At 51.1% G+C, this 24,826-nt stretch overlaps 1 protein-coding gene across 4 annotated transcripts; it reads right to left on the bottom strand.

Moving 5' to 3' along the window:
• ASB6 (ankyrin repeat and SOCS box containing 6) lies at positions 1-12,296 on the bottom strand. Of its 4 annotated transcripts, none has more exons than XM_024193012.2 (7): positions 12,260-12,296; positions 8,831-9,017; positions 7,720-7,901; positions 5,707-5,813; positions 5,194-5,302; positions 4,157-4,243; positions 1-3,015 (listed from the first exon to the last, which is right to left on the bottom strand). In XM_024193012.2, exons 2-7 carry the CDS (start codon positions 8,941-8,943, stop codon positions 2,339-2,341), a joined length of 1,275 nt encoding a protein of 424 aa, XP_024048780.1. In that variant the 5' UTR covers positions 8,944-9,017; positions 12,260-12,296; the 3' UTR covers positions 1-2,338. The 4 variants fall into 4 exon arrangements, with proteins under 4 accessions (XP_024048780.1, XP_026513083.1, XP_024048779.1 ...); XM_026657298.1 differs by lacking the exon at positions 12,260-12,296 and adding an exon at positions 11,881-11,895; XM_024193011.3 differs by lacking the exon at positions 12,260-12,296 and adding an exon at positions 11,036-11,123.
• Positions 12,297-24,826: the final 12,530 nt, after the last annotated feature.

Below are 24,826 nucleotides of genomic sequence, written 5' to 3' on the forward strand. Positions count from 1 at the left end.
TCATCCAGCTCAAAATCGAGTCCTACACCTAGTCCCAGGGTTAAAGATGTGTGCAGGCGATCACTGCCTCCTTTGTTTCATCTCTCATTGAAAATAAGGAATGATTCCACGGGGCCTGGCCCATCAGTGTTACCCACTTACTGACAGCTGGGCGACTAGCCTCCCACCCACTAAAGAGTGCTGCCATTAAGTCTTCATCCCCCTAAGGGACAGGTAGGTCCCAGCTGCTGAGCCCCTGGGGAACCCCCCCTCTGCCCCAAAGGAAACAAGCAGCCATTTTCTATGACAATAGGTCATGTTTAATGGCTTGAGCTCAGCAAGACACTGGCACAGTGTTTCATTTTACACCCATTTGTCAATATGATCGTCAGCTGCTCCTGTGAAGTGTTTGGGGTGGGGGAGACAGCGGGTGGATGGATTTTGGCAGGAGAGTGAATTTCATGTTCTTGCCCTGCTGTGAGTGTTAACAAATGGGTGGAGGTGATGGCCGGGGAGGAAGAGCCTCATGTTGTACCCAGCTGCAATGTTAGCCCCAGATCCGTGAAGGCTTTTCAGGCCTAGCTGGTAATCGGGAGGCGAATCACAGTGGATTTCCTCACTGGAGCTTTGGCTTTTTCTCCCAGGGGTGAGACTGGCTTAGCAGCTGTTTGGCTTTGGCACTTAGGGTGATTAACACGCTGGAGGGAAACCTGCCCTCAGTGGGTGGTGCTGTGGCTTGGCCTTTCCTCTCTGCAGCCCCAGGCTGAGATCACACCTAGGGTTTAGCAGGGCGAAGAAAACGAGGGAGTGCTGCAAGAAGTGTGCTCCTCTGGCCAAGGTGCACGGCCTCCAGGAGGAGGCACCTCCAGCCCAAGACACGGCCTCAGGGGGAGGGTCAGTGGAGCCTAGCCTGGAAACCAGGTTAGTGGCTCCTCTGCTCTAGTAGATTTGTCCACCACACCCAAGGCACTGAGTGGCGCAGGCAGCAGCGTGGAGAGCTGCACTAGAAACCCCACAACTATAGGAGCCGGGAATAACTTGCTACTAGTCTAAGCTGAAAGGACGGCCTGGCCTGGGAATCCACAACCAGGCCCCATGTTAGCACTGTTCCTATCATCTCCTCCAATAGCCCCTGAGCACTTCATTTCACAAGCCAATCGTTTCCTCTTGCCACAAAGGTGCCGCCCTCCACTTGCAATATCAGCAGATTGCAAAGCTCTGAGCTAGAGATTCAGGTGCTGCGCCCAGCCCTGCCGCTTCCCTCTCATTTGTAAATGTTTCTCTGAGCCCAAGGCCCACCCGGCTCACAGGGGCTCCAGCCTTTACCCCAAGTGCTTGGCAGATGCCAGGGGGAAAGAGAGAAGAGAACGCTAACCTCTCTCTGCTCTTCATTTAGTCCTGGCAGGTGGTACAACAGGTGAACAAGCTGTTGCGAGAGGAGTGTGACTGTCGACGTTGATGTGGCTCTTGGAAATCCTGGGTGAACTTAGTTGCTCCTCTGGCATGTGGCCCATGCTGCAAAGAGCCACATCTCCTGCTTTCCAAGTGTGGGGAGAGCCAAGCCTGCTCAAGACTCTGCGCAGAGGGGGCTGGCGAAAGGCCATCAATCCCTCGGCCAGCACCGCCTGCGCTTGGGCCTGGCCTGAGGGGAAACCTCCCGCATAGCTTCCCGAGGAGACGGGAGGAGGAGGCGCTCGCTGAACGTTTTCCCTTAGCAGCCCGAGGCTTCTTCCTGCCCAGGCCGCGCTCCCCAGAGGCAGCAGTGTTAGAAGCAGCCATTCGTCTAAGACACCGCTTCAGCCATTCCCGCACTCAGTGCACGGCCGGAGACTGGCGGGCGAATGAGGGAGAGGGGGAATGGTTGTTCCTCGGCCTTATTCAAACAACATGGCACATGCAGTCGGACAACCTAGGGGGAGCACCGCCTGAGTCTCTACTCTGGTTTCTGCTCCTCAGACCGGGCTTATGGTCCCAACTCCAGGCAGGCGTTTCCTGTACGTCCATGCAAAGCAGCCTTTCTACCAACACTCATCGCTCGTAAAGGCACAAAGTCCAGATCACCAGCCCAACCCACTTATCCCTCTACCCTCCCCCACCCCGAATCACACTTCATTGGGATTCAGGTAACATGCTGTTGGGGGTGTCCCTTCCCAGAGAAGCCAGGCCCATGCGGCGCCTAAATGCACAGGCCCTGCAGCGGTATTTGTGGACAGCGTGATCAAACAAAGCACTGGCTGGCAGTGGAGGAAGCTGGTCTGGACCATAAGGAACCTCTTGCTCTTCTGGGTGGGGAAACCAAGTCACCAGAGTGTTTGGGGAGGGACTGGAGTGAGGATTCCAGGTCTGCCCCCTGCCTGGCTCAGATGTCCTCCTCGCCGGCGTTGCCGTGGTCTATGAGGAGATACCACTTTAGCCTATCGGGAAGAGGAAGTGCCTTGATCTTCACATCCACTGGCCACGGTTTGAGGCGCTGCCGGATGTATACCCTGCAGAGATGTTTCAGGGCCTGCGGTGAGTGCTGCAGCTGCTTCAGGGAGTAGAAAAGGGCCTTGATCTTCTCCCCCTGGAACCTGCAGCTGGTGGAGTTGATGTCAAAGTTGCTGGGCAGTTTGGGGATCTGCGAGCTGGCCACCATGAGCTCTAGGACAGTTTCTGCTTTCTGCAGGAGGTCAGCGGAGAAGCTGTCGTCTTCTGAGCTGCTGAGGTGAGAGCACAGCCTCTCAAAGACTATGTGAAAGCCTGACCAGCACGAGGGGCCGTGGAGGGAGCAGTTGTAGGAGGCCCCAGACTCCAGCAGGAAGCGCAGGAGCGGGAAGTGGAGCTTGAAGCTCTTGAGGCAGATGTGCGTGAGGGACTCGTGGGCTGGGCACTCGCTGGGGTCAGCGCCGTGGGCCATCAGCAGCTGGGTGACCCGGAAGCAGAAACGGTTGATCATTCGCGCCTCCTCTTTGTCCCCGCCCACCGTCTCACCAAGCAGGAAGATGATGCAGGTGAAGACGGTGTCGCCATCTTTCGTGGTGGCCTTCACGTCTGCTCCTGAAGCCAGAGACAAAAGGGGGAGCCATGGTCAGATGCTGCAATGGACACCGACTCCCTAGAACGGGGGGCTGACCCCGAAGAGCACGTGCAGGTATGTGTCACAACACATGGTACCTCTCCTCTGAACTGCAGCCCCATTGTCACTCATCTCCAGCCCTCCTCTGCCTGCCATTTAGGGAGTTGATGGAGCGCACAGTAGCAACTGTGACTGTTTCACCTGGAGGGACAGCATCTCTCTGACCAACCTGTGCTGCCAGTTAAAACAATCTCCACCGAGGGTTCACAGTGTGACCAATACAAGGGTTTCATCCAGACAGTGACAAATAGGCTTAAGAAGAGTGAAGCTGTCATCGAGTATAAGGTCAGAGGGCACCACGAGATCATCTGGTCTGACCTGTATATCACAGGCCCCAGCACCCGCATGCTAAACCCAACCACTGACATTAGACCAATATTATGATGTCGCAGGCAGAGGATGGGGGGACTGATGTGCACCAATGCCAGGCCCCTGTAGAAGAAATGATTAAGCCAGATATACCCAGCTGATCTTGGCAAGCAACCCATACCCCACGCTGCAGAGGAAGGCAAAAAAACCCCACAGGCATTGCCAGTCTGACCTGGGGGAAAATCCCCTCCCGACTGATCCCACATGGCGATCAGTTCAGACCCAGAGCATGGGAGCAAGAACCAGCCAGCCAAGCACCTCAGAGAGAGAATGCCTGGGGCCACCTGAAAGCCCTGGCCCTCCTATCTCCAGCCGTGGTCATCCCTCATACTTCAGAGGGAGGAGACCAAACAAACTCCAGAATAGGGTGGGAAGGGCGATCTCTTCCTGACCCCTGCAGGCTGAAGCAGGAGCTTTTAGGACTATCAGACATGAACCAGAAAGGGTGAAGCTGTGAGTTATTGCACTTGGGGGCAGGTGAATCAGGAGAGACAAAGCCCAGCTTGGACTATTGCAGGGAGGAAAGGCCAGTGCCAAATGTTACGTTATTTGCTTGCATTGTGGTAGCACCTAGGAACCCCGGCATAGACCATGGTGCTCGGTGCTGTCCAAACACAGAACGGACGGGCCCTGCCCGAACGAGCGCTCGGTCTTTACAGGGAAGTGAGCCGACAGCTGCTCGGTTGCCCTCACCTCCTTCCAACAGGAGCCGGATGTTTTCGGTGTTGTGGATCTGAACTCCATCGCTGCTGCCCAGGGCATGCAGCAAAGCTGTCTTTCCTGGGGAGAAGAGCGTAAAACAGGGAGGGGGAGCATTACATCAGGGTGACTTCTAGGAAGGGTCCCTTTTGGGGCTGCCCCTGTCCACGAACCGTGACAGTATGGAGGGGAACACTCTGCATATAGCTCTGCCTTGAAGGAGAAAAAATAATGCACCCCCTTAGTGAGCTATTCAAACTGCACAAGGATGCAGCAGCGGGAGCACACACAGCCTTAGGGATTGGGTTGCCAACTGTCTAATCACAGAAACCTCAACATCCTTGCCCCGCCCCTTCCCCGAGACCCTGCCCGGCTCACTCCATCCCCCCTCCCTCCATTGTTCGCTCTCCCCTACCTGCCGTTGGCAACCCCACTTGGGGCTAGTGCGTGTTAGCGCAATACTGCTTTAGAGTCACCAGGGGGAGCACCAGACATTGTGACTCGTCCATTAGCCCCTGAGCACAGTGGGGCAACTGCAAGCATGTTACAGCCCGAGTGTCACTAGCCCAGACTGCTGTGGGCAGGAATTAAGCGTGCTAGCCCAAAGGCGCCAGAGACTAGCAATGCCAGGTAGTCTGAGCACTGCTACACTGCAGTGCTAAAGCAGGGCTGAGACCCACCATGTTTGAATGTGGTTAAATACCTGCCTGTCTTGTCTGTCCTAGAGCTGCCAATGCCCCTGAACGCCGGTAGGGTTTGAAGGTCTTAACCTGGATCTGAATTTCCACAGGTGGTTCCTACTTCTAAAACGGGCTGAGCACTGGGCGATTCAGAAATCCAGAACCAAATTTAACAGCCTAGGCAAAAGAACCCAGGTGTCCTGCCTCCCCGTCCCCTGCTCTAACTAGACCACGCTGTCTGCCCATTCTATTTGCTACACATACCAACGGTTGCTTTCTGTGTGGGAATCAAGTGCACCAGGAGCTGGGGGGGAAATTAACTCTTGATGTAGGATGGAAAGGGGCACAGACCATTTTTGTCAGCTGCGTTGACATCGGCACCAAGTTCCAGGAGATGCCGCAAACATGGCAGCCGTTCGGGCTCCTCACTGGCGAGGTCCAGGGGGCTGCTCTCGTGAATCTGTGGGGAGGAAGACAACAACAACAACAAAAAGCCAATGATCTTCCGCTTTAGCAGGTGAAAAGCAGGGCTCGTACGGCCAGAAGGGAGTAGCGGAGGTTCCTCCCATCGGCGCTAGCGCAACGGGGCAGGGCATGCAAAGGACTGACTGCAGCCAGGCCTCATTACTGAAGTGCAGCCTGTGCAAACTAAGAGTCCCAGCATGCAATGCTCCACCTGGACCCAAGCAGCCCAAGATGTTAAAGGGAGATGAGCTAAGCAGGCATCACTCTGGATCCCTCTCTGCCTGTGCTCTCTGCAAAGGAATTCACAGGCCCAGATCTCTCAGGAGGCGTTATCAGTACCATAAACCTAGGAGAGGTCAGATCCTTTAACCCTGCGTCTAAGGTGGGTGCTTTCCATACCCGATCTCTCCGGTTAATGTCCGCCCCGCGGCGCACTAGCAGCTCCACCATGTCCGGCTGGTTTCGGAGAACAGCGATGTGCAGAGCAGTGTAATAGGTGACGGGATCTAGGGCCAGACCGAACAACAAGTCAGGGAGTTTCAGGACTAAAGACGCCCTCCAAAAAATATGAAACAGTCCACGATAAGGCAGAATAACCCAAAGCAGCTGGGTTCGGAGAGTCCAGCTCCCCAGACGGGGCTGAGAGCGTGGGAAGGGGCTGGGATCCTGCTTGGCTTGGAGGAATGACAGGGAGGGCTGGGCTGAAGCTAAGCTATTGACCGCCCAGGCTCTGCCATTGTGCGGGCCTCGTCTCTAGGCCGATGAACAAGCTGGCCCTAAGCCTCCAGCAGCTGGATCAGAAGAGCCAACTCCATCCCAGCCCCTTTCTGGCAGGCTGCAGCCCTGCTTTTGTGGCAATGGGGCAGCCCGCATCCCCTACAAGCTCTGCAACCCACAGGCAGGCCCCAATCGCCTCCCTGGCAGCAAGGCTGGGGGGAGGGGTGAATGGATGGACAAGAGACTCACTGCTTGTCACTGCAGCCCTGGTGCGGCTGGGCCTGCAAGGGAAGCAATTCATGGCCCAGTTCCCCCATCCCCACCCCCTTCCCAACAGCTGGATGTTCCCCAGATCCCGGGGCTGGCTGTTTAAACCCAGCCACCCTGCGGGAGCACAGCCAGCATTCCGGGGGTGATGTCACAAAAGCCCAGCCACTGCCGGGAGGGAGGGTTTCTCTGACCACGGGCTGAACAGAAGAGTCAGTGTTGGGTTCTGCAGTGTTTTAAACCCTTCACCCTATTAAACAGGCCATGTGCTACCACACAAAGCTAATGCAAGGAGCGTTGCTGAGCGAGGCCGGACGTGCAGCCCTGGAGCCTGGCGTTCACTACCCAGGTACAGCACTGCCACGCTTAGGACAAGCTAGTCGGTACAGACCAGCCAGCATGCCTCAATCCTGAGCTGAAGGGGTGGTTTCATCCTGGGGGCTCGCATCCGTGTGCTCGCTGTTGGGACTGGCAACACGGGTGTCTGATGTGACCACTGAACTGGCTGGAACCCCCACCTTGCTCATCTCACACAAGCAGCCACCAGTCAGTAACAGCTTGTTGTCAGTGTTGGTGGATTTGAACTGGCAACCTAAAGGTGAGGGGGCCACAGAGCCCATTACTCGCCCCTGAGCCATGCAGTCCCCCTGCAGCGTCCTCTGTGCTACAGAGACTGCCAGACAAACCACTGCACTAGCGCATCGCCTGCCCCACGAGTTGGTAAAATCAAAGTGGTGTCATCAGATTCTGGCCTAACATTTTCCTGTTTCCCTGGAACCACGTTGGTGCTTGCGCCCTGGGAAGCCAGCACGTTCCTACCTAGGATTTAAACCTAAAGGCACTAACCAGCTTCCTGCGATGCCCAGACCATTAGCACAATGCATTTCTAAGCTGGCTCAGAGAAAAGCACCAAGGAACGATGGGAGAGACCAGGCCCAGTGCCAGCAATTGCATTTTCATTAACATTGATTAAAAAAAGGCAACGCAGCATCCTCTCCCTGGCTTAAGCGTTCGGGGGGCTGGGGGGGATCAATCCATTGTGAGGGAGAGGGGCATGGAAGGTCTTAGGAGACAGACAGCAAAGGACCAATTTTATTACCCACTGAAGGGGGTTTGGAGGGGAATGTGGAATATCCTATGATCCCACCCAGCTCACTGATCTTCCCTCTGATGGAAGGCGGTTGGGCGGTGACTTCTTCCAAAACTCATAACACACCTAACACTGCTCCACGCCTCAGACAGGTTAACTCGGGGAATGAGGAAGGGGCAGGGCTTGGGACCTTGATTCAGATCCAGGACGCTGCGTCGTGGCTCCAATCCACTGGCCAGCCCACAAACGGCCCTTCCCTCCCTCTCCGCCGCCTGCGGAGCCTGTTTGCGTCAGGAACGGGGGGGCTGCTTAGAACGCATCATCTCCCCCAGATTTACCTTCAAAGATAAGATTGGCCCCGTTCTGCAGGAGGATTTCAGCTGCAGGCACCAGCCCGAGTTCAGCTACCTTCAACAAGGAGTAGCTCACGCCTTCTTGGTAGAATGGGGACTGGGTCTCTCTCTCCAACAGCTTGTTGAGGACCAAGAATTTGCTGCTGTCTTCAGCTAGGCAGCTGGGGCTTGAGACACAGAAAAGTGGCCCATTGTTAGAGCTCCAGCATTTCTCCTGGGATGTGCGTTGGAAAAGGGAATTGGGCCAATAACGGTCTCTGCAGGTGTCCTGCCCTCCTATCGCTCCAGTCTTGTGTTGCGGGAGCCAGCCGCCCCCTCGGTGCATTGCGCCCTGCTCTCGTTTAGGGTCTGACCGCCGGGGGAGGTTTTATTTGCTCAGAATTAAGTGTCAGCAGCCTGAGAGAACTCCCCTTAGTTCCTATCGTAAGAGTTCGCCCCAGGTCAACAGACTAACAGGGAGGGTCTCTCTCAAGGGTTAAACCGCCCTTCTCTGCAGGTTCTGGGGAACACCGTAATCGGCCTTTTAACCCCTGTGTAAACAATTGGCTCCTCTCTATTAAAGGGCTCCCCAAATCTTCTTGGCACCCACATCCATCCAACATTAGCATCCAGCTTTCTACAGCAAAGGCCTCTGACGGTACAGTCAGTGATTCAGGGAGAGCGCACCAGCTAGCCCGCTGGACTGGGCCTTAGGACACCTGGGTTCTTGTCCCAGCTCTGCCACTGGACCTGCCAGGTGACCTTGGGCAAGTCATTTCACCTCTCTGCTTCCTCGTCCACTTCTTGTATGTCTTGTCTATTTAAATTGTAAACTCACTGGGGGCAGGGACCGCCTCTTACAACATGCCTATACAACAGCGGGGCCCTGATTTCAGGTATGACCTCCACATGCTACTGTAATACAAACAACAATAACAACAATTTAGAGGGTTAATTAGATACAACACAGCTATTCAGAGGAGCTTCTGTGGAGATAAGCTTCGAGTAACCCACAACCACTTATTTAATCCTTCATTCAGTTTGTGACTTACTTTAAAAACAAACAAACAAACAAAAAACACTGAGTAAAGGCCACCAGAGTCTTGAAATTTGTTACCTCTCTAGAGTTTCCTGCTTTTCAGGATCCTGTATCCCCAAACATCCCAAGATCTCATCTACCAGTGGCTGATACTCAAAAATGATCCTGCGGAAGCCATGCAAGAAAGGCATTGTGCTCTTCTATTCAAAGATCATCCAGACTATCCGTTTGTTTCAAGCACAAGAGATGGATTCTTCTTTTCTCTCTGAAATCAGACAGATGTTCAAACACGGATCAGTTACAGGTTTCTGGAAGGAAAGCATCAGATATAGAGCTGGGCAAAAAATGACGATTCGGTGACACCAAAACATTTAGCGAATTCGTGTTGGTTTCATCTGATTGTTTTGGATTGGAAAAAAACATTAAACAATTCTGGAAAAAAATCAAAATACTTTTGTTTCAATATTTTCAAAATGTTTCAATTTTTCAGTTTGAAACAACTTTTTGTTTCAAAGTGTCCTTTAATTTTATTCAAAACAATCAAAAATGGTCAATCAAAACAATGTTTCAGTTTTGTCAAAACAAAATGATTTGTTTGACCTGAAACAAATTAATTTTACTTTTCAATTTGCTGAAAAAAAAAAAGTCTTCAGTTTGACCCAAAACATTTTTTTTTAAAAACTGCCAGTGAACTGAAAAATCTTTTTCACACAAACCTAGCGAGAAGGTCTCACTAAGGGTAGACTCGGATAAATAAGGGGAGTTGAGGGTTAACCATGACCAGGTAACATGTTTTTAAACACGAGTTGTCCTGTCTACACTAGGACCAAAGTCCTGTTTAAAATTCGTATTAGTTAAAACACATTGACTAATATGTTTTAAAATCTAACAATATTTCCTAATTTAGATGTGGCCTAATTTTAATCAATAGAATAGTGAGACACAATGATCAGGGAGTCTTGGTTCTGTTTTTTAAGAAGTGTTCTCAACACCCGCTATAAACAGACACACTCCATAGGTGTTTTAAAAACCATTAACTACACTGAACTTAAAAGATCATAATGTTGCAAACAAAACACTTTTTGCTGTTACTAGTAACACATTGGGTGCTCGGATTTCGTACTGCTGAGCATGATATAAGAACCTAAACAGCGTAAGATTTTTAAAAATGAAAGGATTGTAAGGATCTGATTTAAGTCATCACTGTTTAGTTCCTTTGTTCACTTTTTGCATTTCTCCCAGTGTAGACAATGGGGATCAACAAAGTCACCTCTACTGTTGTTTAGTCAATTTCACTTTCAGGTTCTCTGTGGGGCAGAGTTGGAATCTCTGCAGAGAAGTATCTACACCTCTACCCTGATATACGCTGTCCTCGGGAGCCAAAAAATCTTACCGTGTTATAGGTGAAACCGCGTTATTTCGAACTTGCTTTGATCCACCAGAGTGCGCAGCCCCACCCCTCCGGAGCACTGCTTTACCGTGTTATATCCAAATTCGTGTTATATCGGGTCACGTTATATTGGGGTAGAGGTGTATTTGTTTAGAAGCAACTGTTTCCACTGGATTTTTTCCCTTTTAATTTGTACAAGCCATGTTGGTCTTAGGTTTTTAGAAAAGCTGGAGGGCTCCCCCCACTCCTTACGCATTTTAAAAGTTTGGCTCCTATCTAGGTCATGCCCCTTTAAATTCAAACAATTTTTTTTAATTAAAAAAAAAACATTCCCTGCATTGTTTCATGGGTTAATACAGAAGAACCAAAACATTAAAGCAACTGGTCTATTTTCATTGTCTAAATACAAAACGTAAAAATAACCAAAACCATAGATAGAAGTAAATTAGATTTTTTTTCAGTTTCAATCATTTTAAGTGTCATTCGTAACCAGAGGAAGGAACTCCTCCTGTTTTTTTGAAATATGATTTTAGCCTGACTGTATGTTGCTTTCAACAAAGATTTAATTTCTGACTCTTCTACTGCTATGACCCTGACCCTACTAAGACCTAGGCACGTGCTTAACTTTAAGCACTGCAAGTAATTCTGTTGACTATTCACAGTGCATAAAGTTAAGCCCAGGCATAAAGCTTCGGAGGATTGGGGTGTAATACTGTAAGTTCTTTAGGGCAGGGACTGTCTTTTGTGGGTGTGGCTGTGCAAGGCCTGGCACCCTGGGGCCCTGATCCTGACTGGAGCTGCTGGTTGCTACCACAATAAAAATAATCAATGAATACCACCACCTGTGGAATAACAAGAACATCAAGATCCCACAAGGTTACCCCAGCAGTCACCTGGTGCTTAATTCACCTGGTGCAAATGAGGAACTTGTAAGAGTGGAATCAAGCAGTTAACACCTCCCTCCACTTGAAACAGGACCATGCACAGCACAGGAGCACCCAGCTGCCTGGGAAATTTCACACCCTGTTTACATGCATGCACACACGCATATGTATGCTTCCTAACCAGCTCCACCCGATCATACACACCAGGAGTCCTCACACAGGTCCCAGGGTACAGGCCAGGTGACTCAATGACCACTTGTCATTTGTAGGGGCATGCGCTTCCTTTTGGAGGCAGGGTGGCTCCCTGTGGGATCTCTCACTAAAGGCAGCAGCTCAGGGCCACCAGCAGCACCTGCCACAGGGCAGCTACCAGGCATTGCAATAGGGGATGTGACCATCAAAGCTAATCATGCCCCTGCCAAGTACCAGACCCTGCAGGCAACAACAGCACACACACGCCTGCCATTGCACACTGCTGCACCCACGCATGATATTTGCGCGCACACACACACGTGTGTCATTGCACACTGCTTTACCCACACACGCTATGTGCACACTTCCGCACACACCCCGCCATTGCACAGTGCTGTGCACACACACACCTACCTACCATGGCACACTGCTGTACCCACACACGCTATTTGCACACTTGCGCACACACACCTACCTACCATGGCACACTGCTGCACCCACACACGCTATTTGCACACTTGCGCACACACACCTACCTACCATGGCACACTGCTGTACCCACACACGCTATTTGCACACTTGCGCACACACACCTACCTACCATTGCACACTGCTGTACCTACACACGCTATTTGCACACTTGCGCGCACACACCTACCTACCATGGCACACTGCTGTACCCACACACGCTATTTGCACACTTGCGCACACACACACCTACCTACCATTGCACACTGCTGCACCCACACGTTATTTGCACCCACACCCGGGCCCTGCCATTGCACACTGCTGCACACACACGTGTATACCATTGCACACCGCTGCACCAGGGAGAGGCAAGATTCCTGCCTCAGCCCGAAGTAGCGCCTGAGCACCGCCCCCCCCCCCGGGGGGGAGGGGACAGGCCGGGCTCAGTTCCCTTCCCCAGTCCCCACTTCCCCCTTAGTACCCGGGGCCCCCCGGCTCCACTGGTGCCCCTCCCCCAGCGCGCCCTGCGCTGCGCTCCCTGCTCCAGCCTGGGCCCGGGGCGCGCGCTCCTACCTGCACGGGGCCCCTCCCGGCGGGCGGCGCACAGGAAACGGAAACCGCCTCGGCACAGGCTGGCGCTGAGCGTCCCCCTAGCGGCCGAAGGGGGCTGCTGCAGGGAGCTGGCTCAGCAGAGGGCAGCAGCCTACAGGGAAAGGGGAGCCAGCCACGATAGGCCCATTGCAACCTGGGCTGGCCGCAGGGCATGTGCGTTGCAGGGGCCCCTTCTCCACTGTCCCCCCCCAGCCCCAAAGACTCAAGGCCGTCAGCCATGGCCGAGGGCCAGGCCGGCAGCCTGCACTGGCATGCCGGCTAGATGCCCATCGTCCAAGGTGGTCGGGGTTCACGCGCAAGGTTTGCAAATGTAGCGCCAACCCTTTGGGCCTAAAATTCAGCCCCCCCCCCCCAAGCGTGGCACACAGTGCAAGCGTGCACCTTGTCGGTGCACTGATAACCCAGCTGCCCAACGCGCCCCTCTGCTGTGAATCAGCGTTTACGGTACCGAACAGGGCCAGCTTGGCTTGCAAAGGGCTAATGCGTTAAAAAAAGAAATGATGTCAGCATGTGCGCTGTGCTTCAGGGCCAGGCACTGCAGTTTAAAAGTACATTGTTTTACCTTTTGGGATCACAGCTCCAGCCAAATGGATCACGCGCTCTGTCCCATTAACAGAGCCAGCCTAAAGTGACTACTTGGCTTTTGGTGTAAGTGATGGACCTTATTTGGTGTTTGCTGGCCCATTACTGTATCATGGCCATAGAGGATGCAACGTGGCTATGGTTCAGAAACAAAAGGCACACAAAGTCTCATATGCTGTGATACAAATGTTTGATTATTTGTGTACCATCTATGGCTTGGTCCCATCAATAGAACATTGTGGGGTGCGCTACCTTAGCAATACGCTTTGTCCTGCATCGTTCATGTCCTGGTCCTTTGTTTCCTTGAAATGCAGGTCCACGTGGCGTGACTGATATTTTTGACATGTAGCTAAGGGTGCCCTTGCCAATGGAAAAAACCCTGAAATGGTGACTGGTATTGTGTTCAGTGCAGGCCTTTGAAAAAAGCCCATCCAAAGTGTCCTATATCATATTGCTCGTCTAGGCTTCTGAAACCTTCCCTGGGGCCTTCACCTTGACACGGTGGGAAGGCTTATGTGGCCCAATGACCCCCCATAAGCTGTAATTTATGGGACTTAACAACATAGAGGACATGCCAGCAGCAACCCAGGCTAGACAGGGATGGTAGCACCTTTTCGTGCCCTAAGCACCATCTGATGGTGCAGGAAGGTTTCGGATTCAGAGGCCTCTGAAAAACACAGAGGTTTGATTGTATGCCTGCTTGTCTCCTTGGGCAAGTCATGAAACAAGATTTATTTTTCGTGAGGTGCTCCTGGAGTGCAAACATTTTAAATAAACACATACTTCACATAAGCTATGTGGCACTTAGAAACCTTGGTGATAGCTGCCTTAGAAATACCCACGATACCTAGATTAATAAGATGATAAAACTACTTAAGTTATTGCAACTGCAACAACCATAACCCAAACTAAGCTACTGCTTATTTAGTTCTTACAACTCACTCAGTTGGACAGTGAAAATAGGCAGGTCGTTTTCTTTTTTGGTTACGGTCAATAGCTCTTTTGGGTTCTCCAGGGCTAGGACAATAACACCACTTGGATTTACAAAACCCAAAAGATTAGTCACATTTAAAAAATTGTTTTCAGTGATTTTTTTTCCATTTCTGCTGATATACGGTTTTGCAAAACCCCTTTTATTTTACATGGAGAGAGACCTGGTCTAAGCAAAAGAGGCTGAGCCCACCAGTCCAGCATTCTAATCCCGTCTTTGACACTGGCTCCATCTGTCACAGAACAAATCTTATTGGGTGAAATTCTGGCCCTACTGATGTCAATGAGCATTTTGCCATTGATTTCAATGGGGCCAGAATTTCACTCTTAGGCTCTCAGCCTTGCTTGCCCCACTTGTAAGTAGGGGAAAGCGCTGGTAATTACATCATGTCCCTTGTAGCGCTCACCAAGTGGCCCTCACAGAAGCTGCAGCTTCCCATTCAGTCCTGGAAGACTGATGCAGTCTCTTGTGAGGTAAGGGTACGCTAAGAAGGGTTAGCTTTTAATCAGTAACCTTTGATTTCACCAGCCGCACACAAACCAACCAACAAGTATGTCCATCAATAATCAAATTTCACAGCGAGGCAAAGTAAGAAAATAGCTGCTTGACAACTTCTTAGCATTTGATTTAAGGATTTTTTGTCACTTTGTCCATTTTGCTGTGATGTTCACAATTTGTGCGTATAATGCTTTAACTTTTTGAATCGCAGCGCGTTTACTGTCATTCAATAATTGCTGTCATTGTCTGATCCCCATAATTTCATACAGGTGTGAAAATTTAAATAGCTAAACAGAGACAAAAATGCTTAAAATAAACATCAATATGATTGATTGAAATTATACCCAACTGGCTTCTGCCGCGTCTCAATATAGAGCATTGTGCACTCTGCTCTGGGGACACTGAAACCAAAGTTACGGATCTGCTTTTTCCCCAGTCTAGCCCTTTGCCCATGTTAATCCTGTCACCCTCTGTCTTGTAGCAGCGTCAGAAGAAGTACAATATATATGGCATGTCACATGCTGCCCTCGGGCAGAAACAGAGCAAAAATTCAGAGGTAGAGCTGGGCACTTCCCCCCCTCCCCAAATAGTGCAGCTTCAGTGACACCGGAGCATTTTGCAAATTTGTGTCATTTCCACTGAACTGTTTTGGTCAAAAACAAACAAACAAACAAACAAACAAACAAACAAACAACCCTAATAGCCCCCCCCCCAACATTCCAACGATCAAAACCTTTAGATTTTCCAATTGAAAATGACTTTTTGCTTCAAAATTTCCTTTAATTTTACATTTAAAAAAAAATAAAATGTTTTATGATGTTCAAAACTCAACCTGAAATATTTTGTTTTAACTGAAACAATTTTTTTCGACTTTTTAATTCACCCCCCAAAAATTTTAAAAGTTGTTTTCCATTCAATACAAAACCATTCCGCCCCCCGCCCCCGAATGGCCAGCAAATCGAAGAGTCCATTAGTCACATCGCTTTAGTCAGAGGGATAATCTAGGTCCTTCCAGGGCCTGCATCATTGTAGGGCCTGAGCCCGTCATGCCAGCCACTGCTGAAACAAAAGATTTTTTAACAGTGGCAAGTCCAATGACTAGTCACCACGACCAGGGCCCTCTTCCTCTCTGCAGTGGTGCTGTCCCAATTTTGAAACTGAGGCAGTGGGACTTACCTTTGATAACTGCCACTCAAAGAAGTTTGATACCCCCGCAGGTTCAAATGCCAGGCTCCTGTCTTTACAAATTAATCTGCCTTTTAACCTTTCTGTTAATAAAAAATGCCTCATTTGCTACCCGGCTCCATCAGTCTCTAGCTAATACCCCATTTCTCATAGCTTCGGCCTGCTTTATGAGTATTCCTCTCCTCCCTCACCCGCCCACCCCGTGGTCTTTTGCCCTGGACGTTGTATCATCCTGCTGGGCTCTTGATGCATGGTGCAGTTTGGTTTGCAGCCTGGCTTTCCCAGGGCTGTAGAACTCTGGGGGGGTGCCTGTGTTTCTTAGGGCCATGATCACAGTGGGGGGCTGGAGTAGTAGTGATGGGGGTCCTTTGTGTTTTCCAAGTATGGCCACACTCGTGATGGGTTGGAGGGACCCAGGGCCCTGCGATTCCTCGGGGCCGGGAATCTGACCTGCAGCTGGAAACAGCCGTGTCTGATTCCTAGCTCGCTACGTGGCTGTTGAGGGGGGTGCTCAGGAGTGTGTCTCAGTAGGGGATGAAGAGCGAGTTTGTGGCCTCAAGCAGCGCAGCTCTGAGGAGACAGCGCGCCGAGTGCTGAAGCCATCTCTGCGGGGAGCGGCAGGAGGGAGGCCGAGAGGTGGAGAGGAGCAGGGGTGCCTGGAGAGTCCGTGAAGACAATCCTGGGGTAGAGCACAGCAGTTCCTGCACTCTACGGCAGGAACAAATTCTCTACCACGGGTCTTCTCCAGTGCCCTTCACTGTATTGTGTAAGCACTGTAGGCTCCAAGACACAGTCATTGCTTAGAGGCGCGAAGCCTGGGCTTGCGAGCGCTAAGAAGCCAGTGAGCCTACAGCCAACATCTCCCCTGCCCCTCTCCCAGGGCTGACGTGGTTTGAACATTGCTGGGTGGGCTGGAGGGGGAGGGTGGTGTTATCCCTGTATTTTGATTTTCTTTTAACGATGCTATTGGCATTTCCAGGCATTTGGCTCTTTGGAAGGTTAACAATAAGGGAAGCAGGGCTGGTGATGGGGTTGTTGTTTTTTTTTAATGGAATGAATCCAAATTTCAACACACAGTTGCGTCCTGCCCGGGGGGGCGGGGGAGGGGGGCAGAGAAGGCATGGAGCCCAAATAATCTGGCATTTTTCTGACATGTAGTCACGAAATGCTCCCTCCTTCTTCCCCCCCTTTCCATCTCCTGTAGGAGGCAGAGCAAAAGGGTGGGGGTTATAGCACTTACCCGAGAGCCCCTCCCCCACAGCCCACAGACGAAGTATAACAGCCCCTCGCTTGAGCTACCAGTGGGGTTTGAACTTGTGACCACCACGGCTAAAACCATGCGCCGCTACCCTTTTAACCCATGGGTTAATGCTGTTAGCTCACAGCAGTAGTAGACTCTTACCTTCTGTGGCTCAGCCTCCAATTCACCTACTATGGGTTATGACAAGTTCCCTCACGCTGCCCCCTGCTGTGCGCCTCAGCCCAGCCCTGGAGTTGCCTGTCCCCCTCCAGTGTTGAAAAGGGAGACCAGATGCCACAGTCAATTCTTGGCTTCCCTGCTGAACCCCCACCCCAAGAAATCGGGGGAGGGGCGTAAATGCCAACCATGGTGAGAGTTACTAGAAGGCAGACAGCTCCCCCGGGGCCTAGACGGATGTTCTGAACTCAGTTCTTGCAACCCAGCATAGTCAGTGAGTTAGTTTTAGTAGCCTAGTGCCTAGGACCCCCAATTGTGGATGAGCACACACCCCCCACCGCCAATGTGCTAGGCGCTGTACAAACAGAAGCAGATTTGACTGGCGATGAACGGGACATAGCCCAGTGCCAGTCCTATGCGATCCAATCCCCCCACCCTCCCCAGCAGTTTTAAACTGGAGCAGAGGTGCAGCTGTGGGGAGGCACTTTAACTCCACCAGGTTCCTTAGCAGGACACAGCGGTTCCCAGGAATGCAGTTCATAGCTGTGCTGCCATCCAAGAGCCCACAAGGGCCAGGTGTGCATAGGTGTGCAGGGGGCACTTTTGAACAATGTCGCTGATCCGTTGTCCCCCATCAGGGCACAGCACACAAACCTCTGAAGGCGAGGAAGAAATGGAAGCTACCACTATGCAGCGCCTTACATCTCCCGCCCATTGAGTGCTCCTGTCCCCAAACCCTGGTGCTGCAGGGCATAAAGCCTTCAGAGTGAGTACTTAGCAAGTCCGCCTTGCTCTAGTATCTGAACATCCCACAAGCTATAACAGCTTTAGCTTCACAGTGCCCTGTGAGGCAGGGCAGGGCTATTAGCCCCATGTTACAGTTGGGGAACTGAGCTGCTAAGTGACTTGGCCAAGGGCATACAGGAAGGCTGTGGTGAGGTCCATAAAGAACCATCTGCCCCAGTTCACTCCCCACCCAGCTCAGGGCCTGAGTCTGGCACGGAACCTGTGGGCCAACAAAGGGCCTGCCCCAAAGCATTGGCTTCAGTGGGTTCTGGCTCAGGAAAGTCTCCTGTTGCCTACAATGGGCTTTGCCTCATAGACTCTAAGGGCAGAAGGGACGATCGTGCTCATCTACTCTGATTTTCTGCACATCGCAGGCCACAGCCGCTGACCCACTCCTGACATAGACCCCCTAGCCCCAGGGGTGGGCGAACTTTTTGGCCTGAGGGCCACATTGGGGTTCCGAAACTGTATGGAGGGCTGGGTAGGGAAGGCTGTGCCTCCCCAAACAGCCTGGTCCCCACCCCCTATCTGACCCCTCCCACTTCTCGCCCCCTGACTGCCCCCCTCAGAACCCTGACCCATCCAACCCCCCCTTCTCCTTGTCCCCTGACTGCCCCCTCCCAGGACCCCCTGCCCCTGACCGCCCCCCCAGGACCCCACCCCCTATCCAACCCCTCCTGCTCACTGTCCCCTGACTGCCCCGACCCCATCCACACCCCCGCCCCCTGACAGGTCCACTGGGATTCCCACGCCTATCCAACCCTCCCTGTTCCCCGTCCCCTGACCGCCCCACCGAACCTCCACCCCATCCAATTGCTCCCTGTCCCCTGACTGCCCCCGGGACCCCCTGCCCCTTATCCAACCCCCCACCCCCTTACTATGCCGCTCAGAGCAGCAGGACTGGTAGCCACGCGGCCCGGCCGGAGCCAGCCACGCCACCGCGCTGCCCGGCAGGAGCTCGCAGCCCCGCTGCCTAGAGCGCTGGTGGCACGGCCAGGTCTGCCACTGACTTGCTGTGCCATCATGTGCAAGTCACAGAACCCCTCTTAGGGCACTGTTTCCCCATCTGTCAATCGAGAGTACTCAGGTGAAAGGCAGTTCTAGATAAGCATGAGGTATTAGCATCAACATTCAGGCCTGGCTCTCACAAGCTCCACCACCTTTCTGGGGGAGGGGTGGTACCCAATGAACAGGGTTATCAGCCCTTTCTCATAAGACCATTAGAATGGCCAGACTGGGTCAGACCAATGGTCCATATAGCCCAGTGTCCTGTCTTCCGACAGATGCTTCAGAGGGAATGAACAGAACAGGGCAATTATCAAATGATCCATCTCCTGTCATCCAATCCCAGCTTCTGGCAATCAGAGGCTAAGGACACCCAGGTAGGGTGACCAGATGTCCCGATTTTATAGGGACAGTCCTGATTTTTGGGTCTTTTTCTTATATAGGCTCCTATTACCCCCCACCCCCATCCCGATTTTTCACATTTGCTGTCTGGTCACCCTAGGGCATGGGGTTGCATCCCTGGCTAATAGCCATTGATGGACCTATCCTCCAGGAACTTATCTAAATCTTTTTTTTTCTCCCATCGAAGGTCCATTGCTGGCCATAAGACAAACAGAGCCGGCTGCAGAAATGGCCCTGTCAGCCTAGTAGAGTTTCTCACTAACCATATTTAAAGGTCTCAGGCCTTTGCCCCATCATGGCCATTTATAGCCCTGAGACGTGACATGCCATGGGCACGGTGCAGTGCAATAGCAGTCTGCACAGCCGGCCAGGCAGGCCCTCCCCCACCGCGGAATAGCCCCGGCTGGTCAGAAATTAGTTTAGGGGGTCCATGCTTGGTGCCAACGGCAGATCAAAAACAGCCTCAGGCAGCGTAATGGCCAGAGGGACCCGATGGGTCAAGCCCCGCCTTATTAATGAATATTTATGACTCCCAAAGCGTAGGTGAATGCCTCTTTATTGTCCCTCGTCCCAATGAGGAGAAGGGGGCCAAAGTATCCATGTGTATAACATCCCTCTTCAAACCTCTCCCACTCTAGGTATCCAGCTCCAAATCCTGCAAGCCAAGCCTTCCCGGGGGGGAAGTGACTCCAGATTCCAGAGCTGGAAGAAGTGCATTTTTATGGGAAACAAGCAGTGATTGCCTTGTGAATAAAAGCTTCGCTGGCCACCGCCAGCCACAAGCATTCTGTGCCCTGCTAGAATAACAGAGGTGGGAGCTGCCCCCTTTCCAGATCTCTTTGGCTGGGCTGATTGCAGGAAGAATGCAGTTGGCTATCCATCAGGGAGACAGAGCAAGGGAGAGAGAGAGAGAGGGCATTTTAGGAGGAGAGCCAGGGAAATTTGATCATTAAGAAACCCTCCTGGCTGTCTGGGGGAATTTAATTAAATTGCTGGAGAGGGCTGTATACAAGGGAGCACATCTGGATCCAATATGTGCAGCTTTGATTTTTTCTTTCTTTTTTTTCTTTTTAGTTCAGTCTTTTCCCATCTCGCTGCTGAAGGGTGGGGGGGGAAAACGGGAAATAGCAGAGCCACGGAGCATTGGTTCATCTGGGACCAGAATTCCTGGCACAGAAAGAAAGAGAGAGAGAGAGAGAAAGAGACAGAAATAGAGGGAATAAGAAATCTGGGAGAAAATCTTTAACAAGAGCATGGAACAGGGCACTTTGTAACAATGCGGACAAGTAGCTAAATCAAGCTGTGTGTGTGGGTGTGTTGGGTAACCTAAAAGATACAGGGAGAGGATCTAAATTCCCAGTGAATTGCACCTTCTGGAAATTAAGGAGATGGCGGGAGAAATAGGAATGGATCCATGAATAAAGAAATACCATTCATAATTAGGCAGATAGAGAGAGATAGAACCACCTCCTTTGCCAACCCTCTATGTCCTGCCTCCCTCACAATAGAGTTCCTTTCCGAATAGATTTGCACTGCACTCCACTCAGCCCCACAGCTAAGCCTCTCTCTCTCTCTCTCATATAGTATAATCCCCACCCCCCCGCCACACACACACACTTTAGATTTCTTCTCAGCTCTCTGCAACCCTCCAGCATTCGCTCTCCTATCGACCTGCAGTCCTTGCTCAACTGCTAATGGGGAAAACAACCCAACCAGCCCGCAGAAGGCCCGATACCACCATCGGTCTGTTGATTTCAGTGGAGTTACTCCTGAGTTACACCAATCTATGCAAGAGGAAGATAAGTTCAGACACTTCAGAAACAGCGTTGAGGAAAAGCCGCCCGCCCAAAAACCTAGCCTCCCCCTTTGACATCCAGCTATTGAGAGCTCACTATGCCTAAACATGTTTAGTCAGCAGAACCAGGCTGCAAAAGCGGTCAGCCATATGAAAATGGGCATTTTTAGTGAAGGGAGGGAATTATTATCTCTGCAGTATAAAGCATGGCCACTGGCAGGCGAGAATATCCCCCTGTTGGTCACCTGTTGACCGGGCAGGAGATGAGATTGTTACTGTTGAACCTCAGACTCCAGCCCAGATGTCCATAAAGGCCCTCCACCCAAAAAGAACTAGATATGTTCATGGAGGGTAGGTCCATCAATGGCTATTAGCCAGGATGGGCAGGGATGGTGTCCCTAGCCTCTATTTGCCAGAAGCTGGGAATGGGCAACAGGGGATGGATCACTTGTTGATTCCCTGTTCTGTTCATTCCTTCTGGGGCACCTGGCATTGGCCACTGTCAGAAGACAGGATACTGGGCTAGATGGACCTTTGGTCTGACCCAATATGTCCATTCTTATGTTCTATAGGGTTGAGGACCCCTGGCTTAGAGACATTTCCTTAGGCTCCTGCTCCGCACCCTCCACCCAAACCCAAACCCAAAGCTTGAGGCAACCATCTGGGCTTCCCAGGTTTGCAATTGGGCCCCTGTTGCAGGCACGTGATGGCCATAAGGGCTCGGACCAATGGCCCTCCTAGCTTGTGATGGTGCCACCCGGAGCACAGCAGGGACTGGGAGTCAAGCTGGAAGGAGGAACTGTCCTGCGGGTAGAGGGAGAGCATCAAGGGAAGTAATCCCCAGGAGCATTGGGCACAGGGACTCCAAAGTAGGGGGCTTTGAAGCTGGCACGCAGGCGAGTGAGACAAGACATTCTGGCCAGCGGTCAAGAACTTGATTGAAAACTTGGCCTGGCAAACTCCCATTGACGTCAATGGGGCAGGATTTCACCTCTGGTGTTTACTGTATCTAACATCACAGGGGAGCCTAACTCTACTGGTTTCCTCGTCATGCCCTGTGCCGTATGCCGTCCCATGCACTCGACTATGACGCGTCAGAGCCCTAGGGCAGTATATTTGGAAAGGGGCTTATTGCTGACAGGAGTTAGGAACACACACACACACACACACACACACACACACACACACACACACCCCATATGTGTACAGAGACATGGCTACATTAGTCCACACTGGAGTTCCAGAGGCAATGTCTAAGCCACGGGGGGGCAAAGGTCAGCAGGTTTGTGTAGTTGCTTTGCCCTCGAGCTTCTGTGCCGGCTTGAATCTGGCCATTCGTTTATGTCACGCCTGGGAGCTCCATGGATTTGGTGCTCAGTTTGTGTATTTAAACCTGCAAACCACACATCATAGAATCATAGAAGATTAGGGTTGGAAGAGACCTCAGGAGGTCATCTAGTCCAACCCCCTGCTCAAAGCAGGATCAACGCCAACATATACAGCCTTGCGATCGCATTCGTATCCATCTAGCTGCCCAGTGAAAAGACTCCTTTCCTGCTGGATCAGTCTGGGTGCGGAGGATGTCAGGAGAAAGCTTGTGATCTGTAGACAGCCAATCTGGCAGGTTTCCTGGATTTCCTACCAGGCCAGCTGCTTGTTTACTTCACACAGTTCACCTGAATACCACTCTCCTCCGCACAGCCAGAGAGGGGGCAGAGAGGGTGGTTAGCAACTGCAAGTTTCTGTCAGCTTCCCCCATTCCATTTCCTTCTGATTTCCTCACCGCTCCCATGAGCTGAGAACACTGCTGCGGAGGAGGTGGAAACACCATCAAAACCCAAACAATACCACCGACACCCAAAGGCTCGGTGACGTTCTGGACCCTGCGCTGCAGTGAACCTGCAACACGCTGGGATACACGCCACCGGCAGCGCCTCTGCTGTGATCTCAGGTGCCTTCTACACTCAGCTAGACCATATGTAGCTCTTCCACATTGTGGAGATGACAATTCTGGTAGGTGCTCAGGTATCGCGGGTAGGAGTCCAAAAGCGTAGACAGATATTCTAGAGCCTGAAGACTGTAATCCTTATTCAGGCAAATAATCCTTGTTTGAAGCCAATGGGAGCTATGCCTGAATAAAAACCAAGGGGAAGGTAAGACTTTGGCTCTAATCCAGCAAAGCATTTTAACACATGAGGTCCCTTGGCTGCAACTGGACCACTCCTGTGCTTAAAGTTAAGCACGTGTCTAAGTGTTTTGCTGGATCAGGTCCTTAATGACACACATGGAGAATAGCAATATTCTGCTTTTGTTGCAAGAGGTGAAACTAGATAAAATTCTAGCTGAGATTCCCTCTCCGGAGTTACAGTTTCAGTGCCTGATGTTTTGAAAGCAGTTGCGAGGCAGGAGACACACGTGTTGTAAATGGCTTCCTAACTTGTAGGGTAAATAAGGAAAATGTATTGGTTTGACCTCTTGGATCATCTCCTCTATGAGCGTAAAGGGGGAGAGAGCCCAGCAAATGAAACAGAAAGGTCAAAAGTGTACATGGCTAGGAATGATCACAGCAGAAAGACTGACTGCAAAGACAGGTTTGCTGCTCAGGGAGAAGAGTGCTAGGATTTGCATGAGAGCTGTTAGAGAGTGCAGGAAGGTTTCAAGGAAGATGCAGATGCAAAAGGTGGAGAAACTCTAATGGGGTATTATGGACAGAGTAGTCCAGTACTGATGCAAGGTAAACACTACACTAGTAAAACACTGCCACTTCCACTGAATACCCCTGTGAACCCAGGTAATTGCATTCTGCCTATGCACTGTAAACCTCCTCTGCAGTTTCAGACAGGAAATATGGGCCACATCTCAGCTGGTGTTAGTTCTATCGAGATGCTTATGCCATTCTCATCACTGTAGTATGCAAGTGTGCTAGAGAAGCACCAACCCAGTAAGTACAAGCTACCTTCCAAAAATAAAGTGTTGTGTAGCATTGCTGTTGAACTGCTGCAGCGTTCCACCCCAGAGGCAGCTGTATTTCAGGGATGAGGAAGAGGATTGTGTTTGTAAAACGTATTAGGATCCTTTGTGTTGGAAGGCGCTACATAAATGTAGGAAATAACCTGAAAGAAAACCTAAGGACATTCAATGAGATTACCACAAAAAAAAAGGTTTAGAAAAAAAAACCCGGAAGGAAACAGGACATGGCAACAAAAAGTCCATCCAAAGGGTTTCAAACTGCAGACTTCACAAACATTGACCACACAATGGGCCAGATCCGGAGCAGGGGTAAATTGGCATTGCTCCATTGACTTCAATGGAAATATGCCACATTTACACCACAACTCAGCAAAGCTTTTAATCACATGCTTTAAGCTATTCAGCAAAACACACATGCTTAACTTTAAGCATGCACTAAAGTCCCGTTGAGCATGTGCTTAAATGCGTCGCTGAACAAGGATGAGGGATGGATTGCTGAATTGGGGCCCCGCTGAGATCTGGGTTTGATAATTTAAAACAAATGAAAATTTAAAAAAACATTAGGATCCCATCCGGAGGAGCCAGCAAAGCGAGGAGATAGGTGTTTTTAAATAAATGTCTCTAACTCTAGATGCATCGTATGGCTGGAGGGGGGGAAAATGATGCTTTAAAAAAAAATCTAATACTACAGCTGAAAAGGAAATTGCATTAATACAGATTGTTTTATTTAAAAAAAGCAAACCCTGACCTCTACTTCAAAAAAGTCATTAGACATTCCCCTTCTGAAAGGCCGACAGGGGATATTATTGAAAGGCCAGTTAATTTCTCAATGACTTACTGTTCTTGCTCTGCTCCTGGAAATGTGTAAAGAGTTGGAGGGTAATTTAAGGCACCCTG

This window comes from Terrapene carolina, unplaced genomic scaffold, assembly GCF_002925995.2.
Source record: "Terrapene carolina triunguis isolate 2854851 unplaced genomic scaffold, T_m_triunguis-2.0 Scaffold238, whole genome shotgun sequence".
Taxonomy (NCBI): Eukaryota; Metazoa; Chordata; order Testudines; family Emydidae; genus Terrapene; species Terrapene triunguis.